The 24908-nt window shown below is 38.0% G+C and overlaps 1 protein-coding gene across 8 annotated transcripts in view; it reads right to left on the minus strand.

The window, feature by feature from the left end:
• Positions 1–3934: 3934 nt before the first annotated feature.
• atp2b2 (ATPase plasma membrane Ca2+ transporting 2) overlaps positions 3935–24908 on the minus strand; it is a 120613-nt gene continuing 99639 nt past the window's right edge. For 4 of the 8 annotated variants that reach the window (XM_066697837.1, XM_066697843.1, XM_066697840.1 and 1 more), the window contains 11 exons: positions 20811–21052; positions 20275–20509; positions 16554–16733; positions 14025–14112; positions 13497–13603; positions 12727–12918; positions 11399–11612; positions 10983–11194; positions 10721–10828; positions 10247–10429; positions 3935–4669 (listed from right to left, as the gene is read on the minus strand). In XM_066697837.1, coding sequence (XP_066553934.1) covers positions 4358–4669; positions 10247–10429; positions 10721–10828; positions 10983–11194; positions 11399–11612; positions 12727–12918; positions 13497–13603; positions 14025–14112; positions 16554–16733; positions 20275–20509; positions 20811–21052 — 2073 coding nt within the window. In that variant the 3' untranslated portion in view covers positions 3935–4357. Of the gene's footprint in view, positions 4670–8453; positions 8504–8527; positions 9359–10246; positions 10430–10720; positions 10829–10982; positions 11195–11398; positions 11613–12726; positions 12919–13496; positions 13604–14024; positions 14113–16553; positions 16734–20274; positions 20510–20810; positions 21053–24908 lie in introns of those variants that run through there. The other 4 variants (XM_066697842.1, XM_066697841.1, XM_066697839.1 and 1 more) reach the window with 4 other exon arrangements.

Here is a 24908-nt window from a genome sequence, read left to right on the forward strand (position 1 = left end):
ATAATGTAAAAAACCAAAACAGACAAACAATGGAAACACATAAGCCAGTAAAAAAAAAAAAAAAGTCCAAATGAAAACATGGGATTCTAGACACATGGATGGCAAGGCTGAGAAAAAGATGGGGAACTATAAGATTGCACTGAATTTTTGGTATAAAAGAAAGATAAAATAAATAATACAAAAACAACGCCCACCCCAAAAAACAAAAAAACAAAAAAACAAAAACAACATTAAATACTGGTGCCCATCTAGAAAAGTATGACATTTTATTCAATTACATCACATGATTACCACAAGGAGGCAGTGTAATCTCTGGTTTCCAAAATGGCCAAGGAGAGACTGTGTAAAGCAAGGATAGTGTGGTCGGCTGCACGTTAGAGATTGATGATGATGATGTTATTATTAACAACATTAATCATTGAAGAACTTCATCCATTCATTAGTATTTCTGTATTCTGAAATGTTCTGGGTTTTTATTCCATTGAGGTTACAACATCATTTTGTCATTTCCTCTTCTAGTTGAACGAATCGACAGCTGAAGCTCTCCGTTAAGACCCCAATAAGACGTTGAGCCGGATCCAAAAGGCATTTTTATAACTGCCAACAATACTGAACTGGTCTCCAAACAGCAACAACAGTCAGGAAGAATCATTCCCACTATTGGAATAGATGATTTTGTTACCCATAACCTCAGAGAGAGATTGACATGCGAGATCACAGTTTTGCCGCAGGGTGTGTTTGTATTGGAGTTGCTGTCTGCCCAGTGTGATCCCTGAAACTCTGGCACTGTGTGAACTCCTGAAGGAAGATAAGGAGCTCCTGCCTCCAGATATCAACACCATGTGATGCCTACTCAACCGTCTACTCCTTTAACTATCCAATTGCAGTTTCATAGCTACTTATATTTTCATGCAATGCATTTTAAATAATGTACATTATAATAGTAGGCATTTCTTTTGTCTGTACCTTAATAATATGCTCATTAAAAAATAGATATGTATTCATATAATAAGCATAGATCGGAATGTGTTTTATTGAGATATATGTTCTGGTGACTGTAGTTTTCTATATTCTATTGCTATGCTCTTGTTGTTTTCCTTTAAATTCTGTTTAGCAGAGATAATAATAGCTATTTATTATATGACAATTTCCTAATATGATTTGTGTTATTGTGTGTGTGTGAGAGAGATTAAAACTGGGACAAAACATCATGCTGGCCTGTTTCAGTGCAGTCTTTTGAGAGAAGTGAAAAATTATCAATTCTGGACATTTCAAGTCTCCCTGTCCTCTCTAAACAGTCCTGTACTCATGAAACTCATGTAGTAAAGTTGTTCATTAAAGAAACAAAAGGAAACCCCGATTCCCTGGCTCCTGTCACACCCACTGGGGCTGCTCTGTGTCGTTCACGTGGGCTCTTCTACACCCTTTGAACTTGGTGATGGAATACGACTGTAGCCATTTTCTGCTGTAGTAAACAAAACACGACCAAAATTATTCAGCCCATCTCTGTTCTAATTTACGGTTTAATTGAGATTTAAAGTCTCTGTATAAGTAATAACAAGTGTAAGAATATAAAACGAGGTGCCTGTAAATGGACTTGTGGACAGATTCCTCCGAATCTTTGCTTTCCAGCATAAAAGTAGTCCCTCAGTGTAGAGGCCTAGAGTGGATTAAAACAAACGTCACACAAATGTCACACTGGTGGAAGGAGACCATGTTTTCATGCTGCTCTGGAAATTTATTTAATGCTCCGCTTTTTTCCACTTGTGCTCCTGCCAGGAATTATGTTATAGACAGTAAGCAGCAAGAGTCACAGTTCATTACTTTCTTCAAACTATAAAATAATTTACATCACATTGTTTACTTACTTTTGAAACCACAAACATTCCAGCAACACACTCTAGGGACAGGGGGGTAACAATCAGAAAGCATGACCTTTTGCATAGTATTAAATGAACAGAGACATTGAGTTCTTTATTTACAATTATTGTCTAGATAAAAAAATTCATAAAAACAAGATGGATGAACACATATCATTTACCCATACATGGTTAGACTGCCTAATATACCACTGGCATTTTTTTTCTTCTTTTTTTTTGTTCCACAAATTCATGCTGCTAAGTACAGTACATAGAAGCATTTATGTATTGCAGTGATTTGTTTAATCAATTGGTCATGTTCTTTTCATTTGTAAGCAACTGCATCCAGGATTTAAAGGTACAAAGTGTAACACTTTGTGCAGAATACTTGACCTGTACTTGTGACTTCATAAATAAGCTAAATTGGACTTTAAAACAAAAAGCGGTGTCATATATACATCACACACTCCTTGCCCACAGAAGCCTGAATTTATGTGCATCTCAGATTAAGTAGATTTTCTATTTACAAAGAATACACAACTTAATGCCATTTATTGTTTTAAAGCTGGATTTTTTGGTTAATGTACAGATGTTGTTTTTAGGAGTTGGCTGAAGTTTGCTTTTCTCTGAAAATGTAGAAAAAAAGAAAAGGGGGGAAAAAGACAGAAAATAATTTAACCAGGACAGACAGAAACAACCTCTCCTGTGATTGTTAAGTATCTTCTTTTAAATTATCCTTCGGTAAAGTTTCACAAATGCCTGAGCCAACCTTTAACGCTAATCACCCCTTAGATTTGCTTAGGTTTACACAAAACTAACACAGGCCAATAAATTCAAATCCAAGTAGAAAATGGGGTTTGACCTGTATGTAGAATAAGAGGACTGCGTCATGCTGCTTTCAAAGCCCCATTAATAACAGTAAAAATAATAATTATACAAGGGCTGTTAACATCTTGATGCATTTATCCTCCATTATAACCTTTCAAATGACCTTTCCTATCCTGTAGAAAGCACAATAAATAGTTAACAACTACGGTTGAGATGCGAGAGTATATTTAGTGATTGCAGGAAGACAAGCTTGGTTAGAACCACACAAAAGCACGTCTAAATATACACCACAGAGATTTTCATTCATATCCGGATAGTGCAGAAAATGATCATTTTTAAAAAAGTCCAAAGTAACAATCCATAGTGTTATTTTTAGTTGTTCAAAATGCCAACAGCCCTGAAGCTGTGATTTATCTTCTTTAAAAAAAAAAAAAATCTAAACCACTAAAATTAAAATAAAATAAAATAACAATATACCACAAGATTTCAACACAACTTTTGATTTCCATAGAGATAACGCCAAATATAACTTAGTTTGCAATTGTTTCTAATATCATAAACCCATCACAGCCTTTGATGGTGACACATCATTTAAAACATTTCAGTTAAACAAGCAGTGTTAATATCAGCAGACAGTTCAATAAAATCAGTCCAGGACGGCCCTCCCAGGTTTGAGATTGACCGAAAAATGTATTTCAAGCGTTTCATATCAAAAGAAAGCAAGGAAATAAAAAGAAACCTAAGTCTTAAGATTTGTATTTGGAAACAAAGGAAGCCTCTCAGATTTGTTCCCCACAATAATGTAATACTAAGATGCCACGTTAAATAATATATCCCAATATATTTTGGCTTCTCCTGTTCTCTTCTAAAAATATCTACAATATTTAACAAAATAGCAGGCAAATTCAGTACACAGTTTGTAATAAAACACCTAGAGTCCAATTACAGAAGTACTCAACCACTTGAGTTGTTCCTACTAGACTGGTTTGTACCCTACAAATAAACAAGGAAGTTATCTACAGGTTTTGTAAACAAATTACATTCTCTTTAGGACATAAATAAGTTAAAGTAGTAAGAGCCATTTAAGCAGAAACAAGGCAACATGCCAACAAACGAAGAAGATAAACTCTGTATATATATAATATGTTTAATAATAAATGCTATTATTTATAGGTTTCTCTTTCCAATTGGTGCAAATCTACTGTGCAAGTTGAGCCCTGCAACTTTAATACACTTTTATTTTTCGATTAATTAAATAAATCTATACAATTAAGTCCATGCCACACAAGCACTTCAAAAAGTCACAGACCAGTGAATCGGATAAGCTGTCTTAAATTCCACAGCTGTCCCCACCGACAAGTAAAGTAAAGATTTAATTAAATTAAAAAAAGAAAAGAAAAAGAAAAAAACTGGGTAATGTACATTCATGCAGGAGGAAAGTTCTTTAAATAATTATTGTCATTGTCTTCGGGAAAAGTGAGAGGGAGGTTTATACCTTCGCTAATCACTCTGCGGTGATCGCCTCCTTCGCCACACTGAAAAAGCTGCACGTGTAGAACAGTTTTTAAGCCAGCAGTTTATTCATATTAAATGTTTTTGTTTGTCTTGTTGCGTCATTTGTCATGTTTTAGGGTTTTGTTCTGTTTGTTTTTTTGCAAAGACATGTTCAGCTAAAGCGAAGTCTCCAGGCTGTGTAGTGGACTCCCAGGACTTGAAGAGGTAGCTGATTTACTGGTGTCGGTGGTGAGATTAATTCCACTATCGATCGCATTGTTGTTCTTGTTGGGTGAGGAGGGCTGGCTGGAGTTCTGCTTGAGCGCCGCGTCCTCTTCGATGTCAGTATCGTCTATCAGAGGGATGTGGGGCTGGGAGTCTTCTATTCTAAACTCGGGGTGAGTCATGAAGTTGTGAATGGAGGTTCTCGATTCAGGTTTTTCCAGACCCTCGTAGAGAGAGCTACGGAATGCCTTCACGACGCGTATCTGAAAAAGACAAGCCACAAACCCCGAGGTCACAACCAGAAGCTGAGCCGCGGGAGTCTTCTTCCAGAGTCATCCGACAAGATAGAAACAGCACATGGTTAAGGTAGCGCAGATAGCTGAAGTCCACAGTCACGAGACTACTGAAGCATACACAACTCACTCAGTTTCGTGCATTGCGGGATTTCGGTTTGGGACTGCAATAAAAACTGTAATAAAAAAAAAGGCTCTGAAGAAAATTATGGGCAGCACTGGTTATATATGCAAAGATCCAATGTGGTGTATACCTAGAGACAAGCCATGTTATTAAAAATGCCAATGTGGAAAACCCATGCATGTTGAAAAAGTCTTTGCAGAGAGTAAGTAGTGGGAAGAAAAGTTTAGGACTCAAACTTTTTTTGGGGGGGGAGGAAAAACAAAAAGACGTCCACAAAGACAACAAAAAAGCACAGAAAATCAATGAAATGGGTTGAATAGGTAACTGGTAATTAGCCTTTCTGCTGCTTAAAAGCATGACTGCAAAGCAAAATGGAGGCAGGCGAGTAGCTCAAAAGCCAACCAGACAACATACTGTCAAGAACATGCAGCACAAGACAGGACCACAGGGAGTCACACCAACAATGTACATCAGCACACAGACTGCGCGACATGGATGCCTGGAACTGGTGAATAGATCTATTTATTTATTTTACGAGCTTGACTGCACATGCACATCTGAAGTAAACACTCAAGTATAGGCCCCACAGGAATTTCTTTATCGTCTTTTTATCCAAAAAATATTAGACCATAAAATACCATACCAAAAACACGTACGGTTGAGAAAATTATTATATTATTTAATCAATTTAAGAGAACCTTTCTTACAAACATATTTTCAAGGTCAGCTTACTTTATGTTTACAATAAATTACTTTTGCAAATGAAATGACCTGCTAATTAACATTTGCAGCAAATTAATATCATGGATAATTGTCTTAATTGTTTTTCCACTTGCATAACTATCCAGTGAAAAACAAATAATATATACAGTGAGGGAAAAAAGTATTTGATCCCCTGCTGATTTTGTACGTTTGCCCACTGACAAAGAAATGATCAGTCTATAATTTTAATGGTAGGTGTATTTTAACAGTGAGAGACAGAATAACAACAAAAAAATCCAGAAAAACGCATTTCAAAAAAGTTATAAATTGATTTGCATGTTAATGACTGAAATAAGTATTTGATCCCCTATCAATCAGCAAGATTTCTGGCTCCCAGGTGTCTTTTATACAGGTAACGAGCTGAGATTAGGAGCACTCTCTTAAAGGGAGTGCTCCTAATCTCAGCTCGTTACCTGTATAAAAGACACCTGTCCACAGAAGCAATCAATCAATCAGATTCCAAACTCTCCACCATGGCCAAGACCAAAGAGCTGTCCAAGGATGTCAGGGACAAGATTGTAGACCTACACAAGGCTGGAATGGGCTACAAGACCATCGCCAAGCAGCTTGGTGAGAAGGTGACAACAGTTGGTGCAATTATTCGCAAATGGAAGAAACACAAAATAACTGTCAGTCTCCCTCGGTCTGGGGCTCCATGCAAGATCTCACCTCGTGGAGTTTCAATGATCATGAGAACGGTGAGGAATCAGCCCAAAACTACACGGGAGGATCTTGTTAATGATCTCAAGGCAGCTGGGACCATAGTCACCAAGAAAACAATTGGTAAAACACTACGCCGTGAAGGACTGAAATCCTGCAGCGCCCGCAAGGTTCCCCTGCTCAAGAAAGCACATGTACAGGCCCGTCTGAAGTTTGCCAATGAACATCTGAATGATTCAGAGGAGAACTGGGTGAAAGTGTTGTGGTCAGATGAGACCAAAATCGAGCTCTTTGGCATCAACTCAACCTGTCGTGTTTGGAGGAGGAGGAATGACCCCAAGAACACCATCTCCACCGTCAAACATGGAGGTGGAAACATTATGCTTTGGGGTGTTTTTCTGCTAAGGGGACAGGACAACTGCACCGCATCAAAGGGACGATGGACGGGGCCATATACCATCAAATCTTGGGTGAGAACCTCCTTCCCTCAGCCAGGGCATTGAAAATGGGTCGTGGATGGGTATTCCAGCATGACAATGACCCAAAACACACAGCCAAGGCAACAAAGGAGTGGCTCAAGAAGAAGCACATTAAGGTCCTGGAGTGGCCTAGCCAGCCTCCAGACCTTAATCCCATAGAAAATCTGTGGAGGGAGCTGAAGGTTCGAGTTGCCAAACGTCAGCCTCGAAACCTTAATGACTTGGAGAGGATCTGCAAAGAGGAGTGGGACAAAATCCCTCCTGAGATGTGTGCAAACCTGGTGGCCAACTACAAGAAACGTCTGACCTCTGTGATCGCCAACAAGGGTTTTGCCACCAAGTACTAAGTCGAAGGGGTCAAATACTTATTTCCCTCATTAACATGCAAATCAATTTATAACTTTTTTGAAATGCGTTTTTCTGGATGTTTTTGTTGTTATTCTGTCTCTCACTGTTAAAATACACCTACCATTAAAATTATAGACTGATCATTTCTTTGTCAGTGGGCAAACGTACAAAATCAGCAGGGGATCAAATACTTTTTTCCCTCACTGTATAGTTTGTTTTGCACTGGATAGTTATACAAGAGGAAAAATATATATTTATATGAAGACATTTATCCATGATATATATCTCTCTTATATTTTGTGAAACCTGAAAGGCATTCTTTCAGAGAGAATTGTGTTAATTGCAATTGCAGCTGCTAGTTAAAAGTCCAAAAAATAAAATAACGTTTTTTTTATCTGAAGATTTCTTAAAAGAAGGACTACCATTGTGAATCTTTAGTTCCTGTTTTTCCTGAGTATCTAATCATGTTTTAAGTGATACATGATATTTTCTGTATAGTATTTTTAAGACACCACACTTTTGCAAGTCTTTTAGGAATATAATAATCTTTATCTTTAGACTCTTAAAGGCTTTCTGTTTTAAGGTTCCATTCCATGTGACACCTTCAAAACCTTAGAAATTAGTGCACTTTTGCCTATAGTTAGGAGTTACAATTTATATCTTTCATATTTTACCTTGTTTTCAATATGGAGTGACACGTTTTTAGAATTATCCTGCAATTATGGTTGACAGGTTTTAGAAAACACTAAACAATAAACACAAATGTGATTTGACCTGACCTTCATTGGTTAAAATGTATAATTTATATTCAAAAGGTATATTTTGGCAACGCAGCCCTCAATATAGATGTTACACAACTTGGGGTGATGGATGAGAATGAATGTCAGGACAAATCACATAAATGGTATCGCCCAGCAATAAACCAGGCACTGTTGGCACTACATAAAATATAATACATGATTGACAATGTAAAGGCACAAGACATAATGAGTTACTACAACTTCAGGGATTTTGATTTACAGATGACAGAAATATGACAGGCATCTGACAGGACTATGGTGGACACACTTCAAGAACTCTTATTTCTTTCAACTTGTCTTGTGTCTTCTTGGCATCTGGACAACTAGCATCCTCTCTTTCTCCTGAAAAGTGACTCATCTTAAACAAGAAGGACAACCGTGCTCTTTAGCACACACATACACACACACACATACACACAGAAAAACAAGTTAAATCTTAGAGACGGTGTGCAGCACTAGCTACAATATGACATGATATAAAACATTGCTTATCATTGGCTTATACTTGAATGTTTACCCAGCTTTTATTTTTGCCAGGAAAATGTATCAACATTCATTTCAGACATTGTAGGACTCACAACCTGAAATTCACTCCGCCTGTTGTACCCTTTGTCCAGGGTTCTTTAGCACTCTGGAGAAAACAAACACATTCAACATTCAGACAAAACAGAAAGCTCTCTGGAGAGATGTATGTGCTAAATATAAAACTGATTAAACATTAAAAAGGTTAGAAGGAAAATTTAAAAGAGGGGAAAAAGCAAAAAAGCTTTATTCAGAGATGCCACCCTCCGGATGCGTAATTTACTGTGTATTTCTCATTTATTTATAATTGTTTACAGTATATTACCATAAATAAAAGGAAGATTGTGAATCCAGTGTTTTGTGGTCCAGTTCATCATACAATGCACTAGTAAGACTTAATAATTTGTCTTAAAAAGAACAAAAAACTAAAAATGACTGACTAGAATAATACCAGGTCTGAAACGGATGTCATTCACAGGAAAGTTACAGAAACTAAATCTCCTGAATGCACTTTGACTTACTAACACAGCCAGAATTCAAGGCTCAAACAAATACCACATTTTACTATGTAGAAGATGAACGGTATGTGACGCCCGTGGATATCATAAAAAAATACGCATAAAAAATGGCTCCCATTAAAGAATCTGTACAAGCAGTCATTAATAAAACAACAACAATACCATGTGATTTGGAGGTATTATGTTAAACTATGAAGGCATTTTAGGAAACAAAGTGTTGTCGATTCCAAGATGGGTGGCATCGCTGAGTCGCACATCGAGAATTCACACTCACGCCCAGCTGCAGCAGCAGTAGTGCTGGTAGGAGAAGAAAGAGCATTGGATAACGATACGTGACTAGGGCTAGAAATATTGGTTACATCCTGGTGCTGGCTGGTGGTGGAGGACTGCCGCCTCAGCGCTCCCTGAAATGAAGTGCCACTCTTGAATGTATTCACTACTTCAATCTGTAATGGAGGACAGAACGAGACAGACTGCTTAGAACAAAGTGCAGGAGGGCAACACCGGCAGGAATCTAATATGATCCTCACTATCTATCAATATGAATCTATATCTATATATATATATATATATATATATATATATATATATAGATCTGTATTATATATCTATCCTTCTACCTACCTCTCTATCTGTCTAATATATATTATATGGTCAATTAAATATGAGGAAAGCTCTGCTTTAATGTCTTTAGTTCATAATGAATACTGTACATAGTAAATATTAGTTTAAATACAAGTTTTATAATTTCTACTGAAGCAGTATTTTAAAGTATTCTGTGGTAATCCATTTTATACAACACTAACTGGACTAATTACATTCCAATTGATTACTGGGCTACAGATTTATGATGCTGGTTTAAATGAGGGCCCGCCCACCGTCTTAGCTGGGAGATGTTTTCACCAGGAGAATGGATGTGCAAGGAAGAGGAAAAAGCAAAATTGCCTATTCTGACTCTTCTCAGAATTGTTTCATTGTGGAAATTGATACTTATAGTGGGGGAGCCGTAGTCCAGTTCCCAAATCAGGCTTTTGTGAGCATATGTTAAATATTGGTACAAATCGCCAAAATAATCTGAATCAAGTAATGCAAGAATAATAATCATCATACAATATTAATAATAACAAATAATAAATACAGTACACACTTCTGAGCTCAGAGATACAGAAGACGATCATACAACATGGCTAATTATTTACAACGTGACATATAATGAGTGAAAAAAGAAAGAACGAAAAATTAATCATAATATTTCTATTCAGTTATTTCTCCTGTCAGCTTATGTTAACATAACAGACAGAGATTTAAAAGGACCCATTAACGTGCACTCTTACTTGAGTCTGAATCCGGTTAAGGCCCCGGAACCACAGGATCTGCCCACGACGCAATTCTCTCTCGGCGTGGTCAATTTCCTCGTTGTCCTCGTTCATCTCTTCTTCGGGCATCTCATCTTTATGTGTGAGTTGGCCTGCTTCTTTAAGGAATTTCAGCCTGCTTGTTGGAATTGTTGATATTACCTATGATGAAAAATGAAGAAAAATAAATAAATAAATAAATATATATATATATATATATATATATATATATAAAATGGAGGAAATGATTGCTATGCTCACATAAGTCAAAAGACAGAAAAAGACAGTTCTTCATAGCATTGTTATCTTTTGAATTAAACTATAACCACCATTGTTTTGTTTAGTTTTTTCCAGTCATGTCTCAGTCTTTGTGTGTCTTTGTGAGTTTCTTGAACTACATCAGTTGCCCTACAGTAGTGTAAATGCTCAAAAAAAGTAGTGTTGATATGTTACCTGTCCCCACAAGAGTTCTCCCAATCCAAGAAATACACACCACATCCACTTGTCAATGTCCAGAGGAGAGCAGCTGAATGGCTTACCACCAAACTGCACGATGACTATCTGCAAAAACGTTGAAGCGATTTCTCAACATTTGTTCTTAAACATCGTAACCGCTTAAATAAATAAACAAACAATAAAGGAAAAAAACGACCTCACGGCTGTCTAAATATGACTGCCCTTTTATTGATCCCTGAACACAATCCTTTTCAGTTACCTGGATGGCAAATGTCCCCACTACAATTGAGCAGAATATTGGGTTCCTGAAGATCCCATCGAAAACGTTTCGTTCTCCGTGGATCTTACGAGCATTGATCTCGTTGAAGAGCTGCATCATGACGAAGGTGTTGAAGATGATGGTGTAGTGTTCAGATGGAGGCGAGTGCAGCGGTGCATTCCTGCCGCTGTCGATGTTGAAAATACTCTCACCTGAAGGAACACATCACACGCTTGGGAATGCTTATAATCAACAGTTGTCACCTGAAGTGCTGGAATCAGATTTACTGCTGGAATTATTCTTGGGACTCCTCCCTTGATGCCAATAGTATTAAATCCAGCCCTTATTCAATTAGGCTTGACTCTTTTATCTGCAAGGCAGGTAGAATATTTAAGCAATGAGCGAAGGCCACTTACCCACAAAGAGCAGGGTGAAAATGATGGTAAGCTGGTAGACGCCATGGCCAAGAATGTTCTTCATCATTGTGCGTGAAATCAGTGGCTTGTTCCTGCCATAGGGCTTCCTCATTAACAGGGATTCTGTTGGTGGTTCTGTGGCCAGAGCCAAAGATGCAAAGGTGTCCATGATGAGATTGACCCACAGCATCTGCACAGCCTTCAGTGGGGAATCCTAGGGGGACAGACAGACCCACAACAGATCATATAATTTGGCGCATTTCATTCGTTCACCGTCCAGAATATCGATGTCGATACTTCATAACTGGCATAAGGGGACCCCACAGCAAATTACTATCTTGTTCTTGACTAAAACCATGGCACAAGGGCAGCACTAATGATTAGAATAACTGTTTTCTTATACATAATCAGGATTATTTCAGAGACATTCAGGCCATTCAACCAAAGTAAGCTGACAAGACAAGTGAGTAGCTTAAGGATGCCAAACCATTTAATAATGTTACACTAAATGAAGACTTAGAATAAACTTATTCTATTATTATTATTATTTTAGGTCATAGACTTTATGTCACAGAGTAATGTATGACTAACTGGCATTATTTCTGCTCCAGGCAAGTTACAAGACCAGCGCTTCTGTCTAGAGCATTAACGAGTCCCCAGGTAAATCCAGATTTGAACAATTTTATTACAAGAAGGTTTCCTCTGGGCAATCCTTAAATTAATGCACACAAATGTAATGTTTTTCTACTTAAATTAAGACACACTTGATGTGATTGCACTAAATTGTTCCCAGAAAGCATGTTCTATTAAATCCCCCAGATTTAGCTCAGTTCAGGGATTTTAATATCACTAATTTTAGGATAACACCATATGAAAGAATGAATGCTATGTTAATTACGTCAGGCAAATTCATTTTTGGGATATTATGAGACGATACATTGAGGATTACATGGAAATGAAAGCATCAACTCCGTTCTCTGATGTTTAAACATCACATCCTTCAGTTAAAAAAATAAAAGTGCAAGATATTCATTCAGGTACTGGAAAATAAATGTTATTATTTAAAAAAAGATGAAACGCAAACCTTCTGGACCGCACAGCTACCCAGATAACCCTTACATTGGGGATTTCATTTTCAAAACTTGAAAATAAGACAATTACGGAAAATGTTCATCTCTAACAGGCAACTGTCAGCTGGGAGTCACGACTCCCTTTCAAATGTTCAGTTATTGTCGTGTTATGGAGACTTCAATCTGGGACAACATTGTGCACAAGTGGAGGACGGCCAGCCCGTTGCAGGAAAACCTGCCTTGGGTGAAGCTCCTCACCTGCGTGATGCAAGCCCCGGTGAAGGCAACAATCACAGCCACGACATTCACTGTCAGCTGGAACTGCAGAAACTTGGAGATGCTGTCATACACATTGCGGCCCCACATCACCGCCTTCACAATGCTGGAGAAGTTGTCATCAGTCAAAATGATGTCAGAGGCCTCCTTTGCCACATCAGTACCAGCAATTCCCTGCAGGTTAAAAAGACAGTAAATTAGACCCAGTACTCACTCTGTTTCACTTTCTTAGCATGCTTTAAACTTTATTATATAGCACAATTGCTTTCATTCCAGCGTGTTACATTCAAAACATTAAAAACTGAATATATTAATCCCTAGAGTGACAACAATTGTCTGAAACATTTTAAAAATATAAGTTTAGATCATATCAGCAGTAAGTGCAGTCCTTAATGATGGTCCATACTCTGTATTTACACTAGAGGTCACTGGTGTAATTCCCAGTGCATCGTCTAGCTAAGATGCTCAAAACAGCACATACAATTAGGTAAAAGGACATGTTTGTGTTCTCCCTAAATAGGTATCAATAGGTAAAAGAGATTAAACACAGCTTTTACAATCAGGCAATTACTTACAGACATCTATGCTGTGTTGTGTTGTATACTTGTGTCTGTCTTTACCATGCAAAGCCTGAAAACAAACATGGCAGGCAACTGCATTGACAGTGACAGATAGCCTGCACAGAACTGCATTCCCACAATGCTCTGTGATACTTATAACAGTTGTAGTGAAATACAGTTCTGGATTCCTACCATTGCAAAGCCAACATCTGCTTTCTTTAACGCAGGTCCGTCATTAGTCCCATCCCCAGTTACAGCGACCACTTGCCTTTGCTCCACCAATGTGCTGTCAATAATACCTGACACGGCCAAACATTGTAAAGAATAAACACCACAACAACAACACCATTTCAAGGCATTTTACTTGTATTATGTCTTCAATATCCATTATCCATCACGTGGATCTTTCTTTTATTTTGGAAAATATTTGGTCTCTAAATATAAACTGTCAAGTTTAACACAGATACAATGCTAAACATCACCAGAGGCACACATGGGATATTATAACAGTTTGGATGTTACAGGATTTCAGGGCATATTATTTTAAGCAGTGAAAACTTTAGAGACATCTTTATAACACTCATCAAAAAGAGTATTCTGGATCTTTTCAGTTGACATACTAGCAAATGAAAATGGAAATGGAGGCATGAAGCCTCAAACAAGACAATAGACGCACTTTATTCCAAAACAATATAACTGACAGAAAGTGAAGACCCCTACCTTTTACCAAGGTGTGTTTATCAGTAGGTGAGGATCTTGCAAGCACTCGAAGCTTCGGCCAGATCTTATCAATTCGTTCTTGTTCAATCTAAGTGGAAGATTTTAAAGTTTTTATCCTTGACTATTAATAATATTAATTATTCTTTTAATTGTCTGGTGTTCTTAGCAAAGGAAACATACAAATGTAAAAAAAAAAAAATACAATGCATTACATATAAAAGGATTTATTCATAAGAAACCTCAAAATAAAAGTGTTGCATTTATGTAGAAGGATACAGTTATTTACAGCATAAGGGACTAGACATAGAAACAAAAATAATAAGTGCACAAGCCGTTGCAATAATGTGCAATAATCTATCCATCATTTTTCAATAACTGCATCATCCAGTACAAGGCCATGGTGAGCCAGAGCCTGACCCAGCAGAGGGCATGGCAGGGTACACCCTGGCTGAGACGCCAGTCCATCGCTGGGAAGCACACAAGAAACTACAGGGCAAATTAGAGTAGCGAATCAACCTAAGCATCATGTCTTTGGGAAGTGGGAAGAAACTGGAGCACCTATTGAAACCCCATGCAGCTACAGGCAGTAACCCAAGGTCAGAACCTGGGTTCCAGGGAGCTATGCACTTACCACTGTGCCACCAAGGGCCAATCAGTTTTGAAAAGGCAACGAAAAAGTGGTGATGTTTGTGAGAAGGTACAAGCAGCCAGCCAGCAGAAAAACAGGGAACAAAACAGGCACACAGATGGGGTTCAGACAGACTAAAGTGGGCAGAGGAAGGATGGCAGAAGGACGCAGGGTTTGGACTATAACAAAACCTGGTAATGACTAACAGTAAGTTTGTAGATTTTGCTGAGAAAGAAGCAATAAGAACATGGATAGAGAGGTGAGGGTAGTTGTGGGAAGAGAAGGAAATCAGATTTAGAAAGATTGACATCTTGGATGAGATGCCTGAGGGGATTTAGAAACGTGGGAAGAAATGTGTGAGAATGAAGGAGGGGTAGAAGAGGAAGATATGAGCATCATCAGCAAAGAAGTTGAGGAAGCCATAGGAGTGGAGATCTCAGACACGGAAAATAGAGGAAGTCGACGAAGATTTCTGGGAAAACACCTGTAGAGACAGGAAAAGCTGAAACGAGCAATACACAATAGGAACAATGAAAAAAATACGTCAGGAAGTAGGGAATGAAAGCAGGGAACAGAAGGCCTTTTGGTCCCAGAGACCAAGAGAATAGACAGGCATGTTGTCACTGTTTCTTTAGGGAACAGGAAAGAAGGCAGACGAGTGAAAGTTACGCTGAGTTCCCATTGATGAAGGCAGAGGTCTGGACTGAACAGCTCGCTCAATGGTGTTTACATAACAATGGGAGTAAAAAGACAACGGCTCTGGAGGGGGGAATGGTCAGGACTAGTCTTCTTCAGAAGATGATACACGATACAGGCCTTCTTAAAGTCACCAGGGAAACAGCTGGAGCACACAAGTTGTGAAGAGAGAAGAAATAAAAGACTGTAGAGCAAGATCAATGGCCTGGAGGAGATGAAAGTGAATGGGATCCAAGGCACAGATTCTTGTGATCTATAAGCAGCATGAAGAGGTACGAGGCAGAGGGACAAAGATGAGTGAAGAGGCGCACATGCAGGTAGTGGGGTGAGATGGAGTGAGTCAGAGGAGAGGGAGGGATTCAAAGAGGAAGTAGACTGGTTGTTAGTATGATTATCTTTTTGTCTTCCAGCAACAGCCCCCTCTGAGGGTCCAATGAGGCAAGCTCAATGAGGCACAACCTACACCAGAGGCACCCCACTATAGAAGGCTAACGAGGCACCCACACCCCAAGGACTGACAAGCCATCGCCACCAAAAAGCTGCTGATTGTCCAACCCCCCCACCCCCGAGGGCCGGTGAGAGACCCCCACCAGAGGGAAGACGACACCCAGCAACACCAATTAAGAACTTTCTGATCTCCTTGCTGCTGTAACACCTAGGCCCTAAGCCGTGGACCCCCAGAGATTTATTTTCTCTGACATGCCATCCATAGGAGTTTGTGTTTTTCTCTCCTCCGTGCCTAATGGTTTATTTATTTAAATTTTCATTTACATTATTTTAGATCACTTAAACTATTAATGGTCTATTTTTATTTTTACTTTATTCAATGATTTATGTATTTTATTTTGCTGTACATTTGTTGTATGTTTACCAGTCTGTAAAGCACTCTGTGGCTACCCTGCGAAGGGCATTATACAAATAAAAATTGATTGATTGATTGATTGATTGATTGATTGATTGATAATGGTAGAAAATGTTTGGTGAGGGAAGATGAGAAAGCGGTCATGTTTAGACCTTGTCCACTTCCTCTCAGCAGTAGACAGTGGAATTGTCTAAAATGCACCAAATGACTATCATGATAGTTGTAAAATTGTTGTGTTTTACCATCTTCACCACTTACCATTATAACAATTCATACAGAAGTTACTGAAAGCAGATGCTCATAGATCTAATGCAAATACATCACTTAGGTATTGGTTTCTTACCTCTCCTTTTTCATTGCGAATCCTTCTGTTGAACTCCTTTCCATCTATGCATAAGAAGTCCTCCCCCGGGTGAATAATACCGCATTTAATAGCAATAGCACGCGCAGTGTTGATATTATCACCAGTGACCATGCGAACTGTGATCCCCGCACGCTGACACTTTCTGATGGCATCTGGAACCTGGCATTATGTGAACATCAATCAAAACCGTGATTCATTATAGGCACACCTGCTCTTTACACCTACACACTGCTACGAGATTAAAGGAGAACCATTTTAAATGGGAACATTACATTGCAATGCATACCTTTAACACCACAAAGTTGATGGATCGCCTTATTTCCCTCTCTACATATGAATTAAAAAACCTCGGCCTAAAAAATGTGGATTTAGAAGCAGCTTTTCTGCGGCAAAGTGCACCAATAACAATCTCTTGTTATTTTCCACTGCGAAAATACAAAATTAAAAAACAGAAAACGAGAATACACAATCTGACAATCCTGGCTTCACTCTATGTTTAGAATCAGCTTGGACTAAGACAGACCTGATGATTTATTGAAATGGACTCCTTTCTTTCTTATGATAGATGGCTGAAAAACAGTTGTAAAGATCTGCAACCTGAAGTAAACATTATGCTGACACCTTCGCCATGATAGAAACACTGCAAATGTATGATTGCAGCAGAGGCATGATAGAGTGAGCTATCCCTTATTTGATTTTTGGTGTTACTGCTTTATCAGTTTATTTACAGTACATAATCAATCATTCATTGCAGAAAATGGATTGTTTTTTATACAATAAACACCTTGGAACACGAACCTATTGTGTATGATTACACCTGTCAGACAGCACTAGCACTCAAAACCAAAATTAAGAAGCAGTGTTTAGGAGTCACAGTAGGGAGGGCACAGTTACTGCAGTTACTGAGTCCTGTGCGTTGCAGAGAAGATCTGCTATGGCTTCTGTCGAGCTCCACTTAACTCGTTTGAGAAACGGGGTGGAAGGGGAGAATCACATTAATAACATAAAACAGCAGAGGCTGCAGTAATGTTAGATATTTAGCTAATGTGATGCCTTTTGTGTGTCTCTTGTCTATTGATTTGCCTACAATTGACAGACAATAGCCCAGGATCTCCCTGTTTAACTGCGAAAGGAAAGAAAAAATGAACAACATGGCTGGTATACAGAAATCATACACAGACCTCTGTTCTCAAATACGGACATTTCTGTGTAAATTAGTTCTCGACTCAGATATGGAATTTAATTTGAATTTGCAACCGGTTATGATTGTTGTATCTTTTTTTTTGTTAAGGACAATCATGACTTACTTGAGTATTTTCAAGTTAAGTATTTGCAACCCCATTATTTAAATACATTATTCTATGTGAACTGTCCCAAGTTAATATGCAGCGGTCTCCTAATCAAATTTCAGTTCATCAAGGGTATGAATACATTTGTAGGCTACTATACATCCACTGATTACATTAATTATTCTCCTGTAATAACTCAAATGATTCAAGTGAATTAAGTGGTACAAATGCTCAGCTTTCAGGTGCCTATACAATTATCAAGGATGTATGTTTGTTCCATCCAATTTTTATTTTTGTTTGTTTATTTATTTATTCACTCTGAGAAGAACAAAATGGCTCAAGTTAGATCTGAGAGAACGTTTTCTTCACATCCCATACTGCACCAAACTAGTGGTGTTATCCCTTCTTCTCAGTGAGGTAATCACACTAAGCTAAAGCGTTTCTCAGAAATGGATGCTGTGCATAAAAAACGATACTCAGAGGGGCTCCTGAGTAATTTAAAAGCTTCTGCTGGGAATGCAGGATGATTCTCGCAGCTTTGGAAATACCAGGTGTGTATTTAGGCAGTGTTTCTCCAGTGATGGTGCAAAACTGGCAAAGCCCCAATAGCTGCAGGATTTGAAATTTGCCCATCAGAAAAGACTACAGTGCCTGACGAGGCTTCTGGGAGACGGAGGGGTATCTGAGAAAGCTGTCTATCTGTTGGACGGTAAAGCACTAATAATCCACACTGACAATAAATAAAAAACTGATTGTCTGATTGACTAGCACTACAAACTCAATGAACATGTTAAATAGCATTTGGTGATTACAAAATTGGCATTAAAATGGGGGAAATATATATATTTTTTAAAGAGTAAGAAATCAATTTCAATTTAAATGTATTGCTTTATGTTGATATCAAAAGGCACTCATTATCTTCTGGTTCACTGGCACTGTATTAGTAAAACACTTTATTTTGATTAATTGAGAGAGAAATATTAAATCTCTGCACTCCCTGTTACTTTCATATTTTCATTTTGTGGTCACCTGAATCACACATAACGCCTGCGCAGTATCATTCTATTTATTTCCTTAATTTTCTTACAGAGATCAGTTGTTTCCTGGAGAAGCCTTCGACGTACTGTCAGTTATAAAACTGTACGGCCCCAGAGACGAGAGAGTGTGAAACAAGGAGAAAGATAAAGGACGAGAATTATGCAGGAGAGTAGCTAGATTTTAAATCCGTTGTGGGCTTAGAGGCACTGCTAGCTAAGGACACAGTTTTACACTTGCTTGTTTTGTCTTTTCCTCGGACTGTCTACATCAAGGAACAGCTGATTACGTACATTTCACACACACACACACACACACACACACACACACACACACACACATACATATGCAGTATACTTCTGTAATATCATTAGTAATTTGAACATATAGTAATCTTTGTATGTGGAATCTTAGGATAACCCTGTAATCTTACTTAGCTTGCTAATTTCGAACTATTACATTGTGGTATAATATAAATCCAGACCAAACCTTTTTTTTTCTAGGTCATCCTTGAATTTATGCAGATAGTTTCAATTAGAATTGGAAGATCTTACATTTCTGCTATACACAAAACTAATTAAGGTGAGAAAAACAACAGCCACATTGTCCCAAATTGTATTCCTCACCTAGAGACCTGTTTTAGTGAATGAAATCAGGTGTTATTTCTAGTCACGTTTTTCAGTGACGATGCTTCGGTTTCTTGGAGATCTGTATGTTATACGCAGCATATACCTTTAATACAATTCTCACACATTCCACGTCATCTAATCTCTGTCAAACCTTTCAGCAGACTGAAAAGTGCTACAGCATTGAACGGTAAGTGCCTCCCACGTTTTGTATTGGATTTAACAAAGCAATTCTCTTTGTTTGTCTTAGAAACAATGAATCAATAACGAATTTCAAATGTTCCTGGTGATGTTTTCATATGACATTGTGTGCAAGCAGCAAAAGCCAAAACATTGACAACAATCCCAAAGATTGCATTTATAAGGTTGTAAAAATGTCCAGCTCAACCAGGTCTTCAGAATAGGCAGATATTCGAGCAGCAAGAGATGTATTTCTATTAAAAACACACACCAACTCAAACCAACAAAATCTCTGTTCAAATAATTCATAAACTGCAATATATATCTAAACAAATAAACTAAATGCTATTATATGGCCTAAAGTGCCTAAATGTCATAATATTATTACAATTTCTTTGATATAATAGAATTTTCTAATAAAGAACAATTTTTCATTTCTGGTATCTCAAAATTATATTATATTCAAACACAAAGCCAAATATAGAGGTAAAATGATACATGATGAATGTTTGTATCAGGAACTATTTTTCAAGATAAACAAAACATGTAAAATAAATTCAGATGTCTTACCTCAGGCCTGACTGGGTCCTCTATGCCAACAACACATATTGCAGTCAGATCCGCTACGATGTCATTTTCATTATCCCACTGTGGTTCCGGGTTTCCGGGGAAATCACGATAAGCAATGCAGATGGTCCTTAGTCCGTCAGAAGCCATCGGTTCAATCACCTTCTTAATTATTTCATCACGATCCCGAGGCCTAAAAATACGTGTTTCTCCGGCTGCATTGAGGATACGGGAGCATCTACAAAAGTGTAACAGAACAGATAAAACATATAAAACCTGAATATCAATTATTCTCACCTACAGAAGCAATACCATCGAAATATAAGGCCCAGTACCCAGGTTACATACTATATTGTTTAAAACGGATACTGAGAATTCCCCTTCATGAAATCACACTTTTCCTATACAACTCAAAGCATGGGGAGCCTGAATCTGAAACCGCTTCTAAAATACAATAAAAGCACAGGACGATTTCTCCATTTCATCATTATAAGGTGGGATTTCAGCCTGCAGAGTATGGGCATTGTTCCTGAACCTACTTTTTAAGCACGATCTCGGAGGCCCCCTTGCTGTACAGGGTGAAGCTGCCATCGGGTTGTTTAATAACTGTGCTCATGGACTTCCTGACCGAGTTGAAGGTGTACACTTTGTAGAGGTTCTCTTCTGGGATCTTCTTGCGGACAGGTTGGTAGTCACGCTTCAGGTCTAGGACGAACCCGAGTAAGCCACACTCGGTCTTGTTTCCCACTTGTCGTGGAAGACCACCATCTTTATCGGCAGGCTGCAGGAGAACAAAAGACACAGAGACAATAGCACTTGTGGATTAAGGAAAGCACACATTCATTATTGTGAGCGCAACAGATTGGCACGTCTTTTCTAATTCTGCCCAGACTGTTGTCACTGAAAGCAGCACCTGTCCTCCCTCTGATGCCTACAAATCTGCTGTTTGCACTTCGGACCTGCGGAGTGAAAACAAGTGCCTGACAACACTGCTTTGGGAGGACAAATGAGTCTGTCTTCATATTTCCTTCCATACCAGGAGAGTTAACTTATCAATGTCCCTCAGATCCTCAGAAGAAACATTTTTGTATAGCTTCAAAATTAAATTAAAATCTACTAGTGATTGCTTTGTTTTCTTGTTTGGCTGGAGGAACCTAAAAACTTTCAGCTTGAAACAGCTAAACAATGAAGTTTACAGAACAAAAAGAAACCCAATTAAATTTCTCTTTTCTACCACGCAGCGACTGGCAGGTCTGCATTGTTATACATTATACATCACAAAAGCAACTGAGGAGTTCTATGGTGGGATTATTATTGCACTGAAAAAGAAATGTCACTTATGTCATCCTGAAGAAGCACAGCAAAAAAAAGAAGCATTAAAAGCTTTGTACATCTTTGTATTCTATGATGAGAAGCCAAAGAGCTAATGATGAACATTAAGGAAGACAATAAAAGTCTATGTTTCTTTTTCTTGTCCCATATAATCTATTCCTGTGCATCTTTGGCTCTTGTTTGTTCTTAAAAGGACTTCATATAAAATAATATGGATTTATCCCATAAGTTTAATGTAGTGTGAAATAAAATAATAAAATGTGTAGTTATAAATGATATACTTCAAGCCAAACGAACTGTGATTAGACAATTAAAGACAGATTCAACAAAACAACACATATTTTTATTATTTTGAAGGGATTCATCTTGCATTTTCAACCCTGAGATGAATTAACAACACATGCAAGGACTTATTTAGATTAAAGATTGCTTTGTACTGACACACGATACACTGTATTGTATAATTAAATTAACTTAGTGATACTTAGTTTCTCTAGTTTACACATTGTCTAGTTACTACACATTTATATCACATTTACCAGAGGGGACAGAGCCAAAATAAACTAAAACAGTTTATGGAATAATCAAACAGAATCTGATTGCGAATCTGGATTAGGCAGCTCTTTCAGTGACAGAGTTGGGGTCTTCAGTAGCTACAGAGTGTACTAATTGTGACACCTAATAAATGGTTCAATTATGAGAGTTTGGTGGGAATGAAGACACTGGAGCTCCCCAGGATCAGCACTGATGACCACCAGGCCAGGCCATTCAAATGAATTACACAGATCTGCCGTGACAGCCTCATGGCGAAGAGAAATATTCTGGCTCCCTTTCCAGCTGTGATGTCACCTCAGGTAGGCACCTGACTGATTGAGCAGCAATCCACATTCATGGCACTCCTCCGTTAAGCCGGGGTCTGGCCAAACCAAGGCCTCAAGTTTCCACAGTTAGTTTATTTTAAAAGTAAAACTTAATATTATGTAAATATATCTAAATGTAAACATTGCCAAAATTAGTATCATTCCAAAAGAAAAACAAAATATGTATTCCACTCTGCAAACTCTCTCTCAGTAACATGAAGCAAAATGTAAACATCAGCAAAATAAGAAAATGTTATTTGACAGTACCAACGTATTCCAGCCATTAACTTAATCAAAACATGATCTTAAAGTGGATAATTTGAAGTATTTGTACATGAGGAAAATATATCACAATACATTTCAGAAAATGTATCTGTAAACCTATCTGTATATGTATGCGACACCTCTGAATTATTATTTATATCGCTGTAGCTTGACTTTATCATCAACGAGCCTTTATTGTTCCTAACAGCTCCCTAACTGATGCGATTTGATTTTGCTTTGCCTCCGCAATCCACACCGAAGCCATGGATGGATTTATCTTGTGACATTATCATGGGCTTGAGTAAGTGCTCATTCCTGTTACTATAGAAACGCCAGGCAAACTGCAATTCAGCAAAGAAGCGAGGGAACGACTTGGGGCTCTCCACCAACAGGGACACGTCTAAGAGGCTGACCTAAAAGAGCAAAGCTGGAGAGCTTTTGATCTCAGCCCCAGTCTAATGGGAGCAGTGAATCTAGTCACTTTCCATAACCTTCCCACGGAAATTAATGTGCCCAATTTGTATCACTCACTGGCCACTCACACTATGGGAGTTATCTTACACTCTCGGGCACTTCTCCCCATCATACGATCCTCACATCATCACTTCAACCAGGAATGGAGCTTCTCAAATAAACTGAAGTAAACTACAGAAACACACTGATAAACAACATGACTGTAGGAGGCTAAAGCCATGCAGAATCGCTGGGGAAGAAACTACTACTACTACTACTATTTACTACTACTACTAATAATAATAAGTATTATAATTATTATTATTTAGCTAAGACAAATATATATAATACAAATATATGTGTCTTAGCTAAGTCATCATACTTTGTTTAACACATTACTAACAGTGTAACATTGCAACACACTGAACACACTACATTACAACGCACGCAGGTTGCTATTCCCCTGCACACAGAAGGTGCTGGTAAAATGTTCTACCCAGCTATTTAAGCGACATAAGGCTTGTGTGTTTTTCAAGATCAGCAGGGAATTAAAGGGTGACCTTTGCAGTTGTTGTAAAGTATCCTGTGGCTTCTGATGTTCAAATTTACTCTCCACTAGTGTTTCAGACTGTTGACAAGCGAACATCTGTCTTGACTGTGCTGGGAGACAAGAGTAACCGAACAGCACACGGTCCGAACCCCGATAATCTGAACCGGCGAGCCGATCACGGGGGCATGATGACAGTCAAGGTTGTCGAGACAAGACTGATGCTCTTGCATCACTTGGAACCATCAGGGATCCTATTATCAGAGGCAGGAGCAGTTAATTTGTCTTATTTTAGATTTAATATGTTTTGCAGGCTGACATTACACTGTAATGGTAGTTATGCATAATATATTGTGTAGTAATCTTTTTTACAGTGCTGGAATGAATGATGTATTCAATGTCTTCATACCGCGAACAACTCTATATCTTCCCCTTGTATAAAACTGAAAATTTAAAACACCAGACTAAGTAGATTTTATATTTAGAATGCATGCAGAAACATGTGAATCATAGTATTCGAAACCATAAAACACCTTCCAGCATTAATGCATATTTTTTATTATTTTGAAGATACAATTGATATAAAAATCCAGAGTAAACTAAGGTTTGCATTTTACAACATTTCAATATGAAATAGCAAAATACCATTAGTTTTTGTTCTATGAATATATTCTGCAATATAATATACCGTTTTGTAAACAAACAAATTCTACCTAAGAAGAGAGGTCACTACTTTGTGTTACTCTAGAGGAACAAGTGTATCAAGTCAATGGGCTCATCCTGAACTGAGAGACAAGTTGTTCTCCAATCTATCCACTCGGTCGGTTTGAATAATTGTATTCCTTGTATTTGGAAAATGTTTATAGAACTGCCTGACAAAGCAATATTGACACAGTGTAACATACGTAACATATTTGTAAGTTAATTGGAATAAAAGAGCTCAAGTATAGTTCAATTTCTGTCACAGTTGTCAGAAGCATTTCCTCTCTGATTACCTGCACAATCCTTCAGTGGGAGACTGGTGCACGGCTCACAGAATGCCATAAGAAAAAAAAAGTTTTGTCAGCAGAAAATTATACAGGATTCCTTCAAATTAACAATAGCATATCAAGTTTAAAGCTGTATTCTTTAAGCATTGGAAACCAAAGTTAAGTGCGACGAGGAACCGTGTGACCTATGCA

The sequence above is a fragment of the Amia ocellicauda genome, chromosome 3 (genome assembly GCF_036373705.1).
Source record: "Amia ocellicauda isolate fAmiCal2 chromosome 3, fAmiCal2.hap1, whole genome shotgun sequence".
In the NCBI taxonomy this organism is placed as follows: domain Eukaryota; kingdom Metazoa; phylum Chordata; class Actinopteri; order Amiiformes; family Amiidae; genus Amia; species Amia ocellicauda.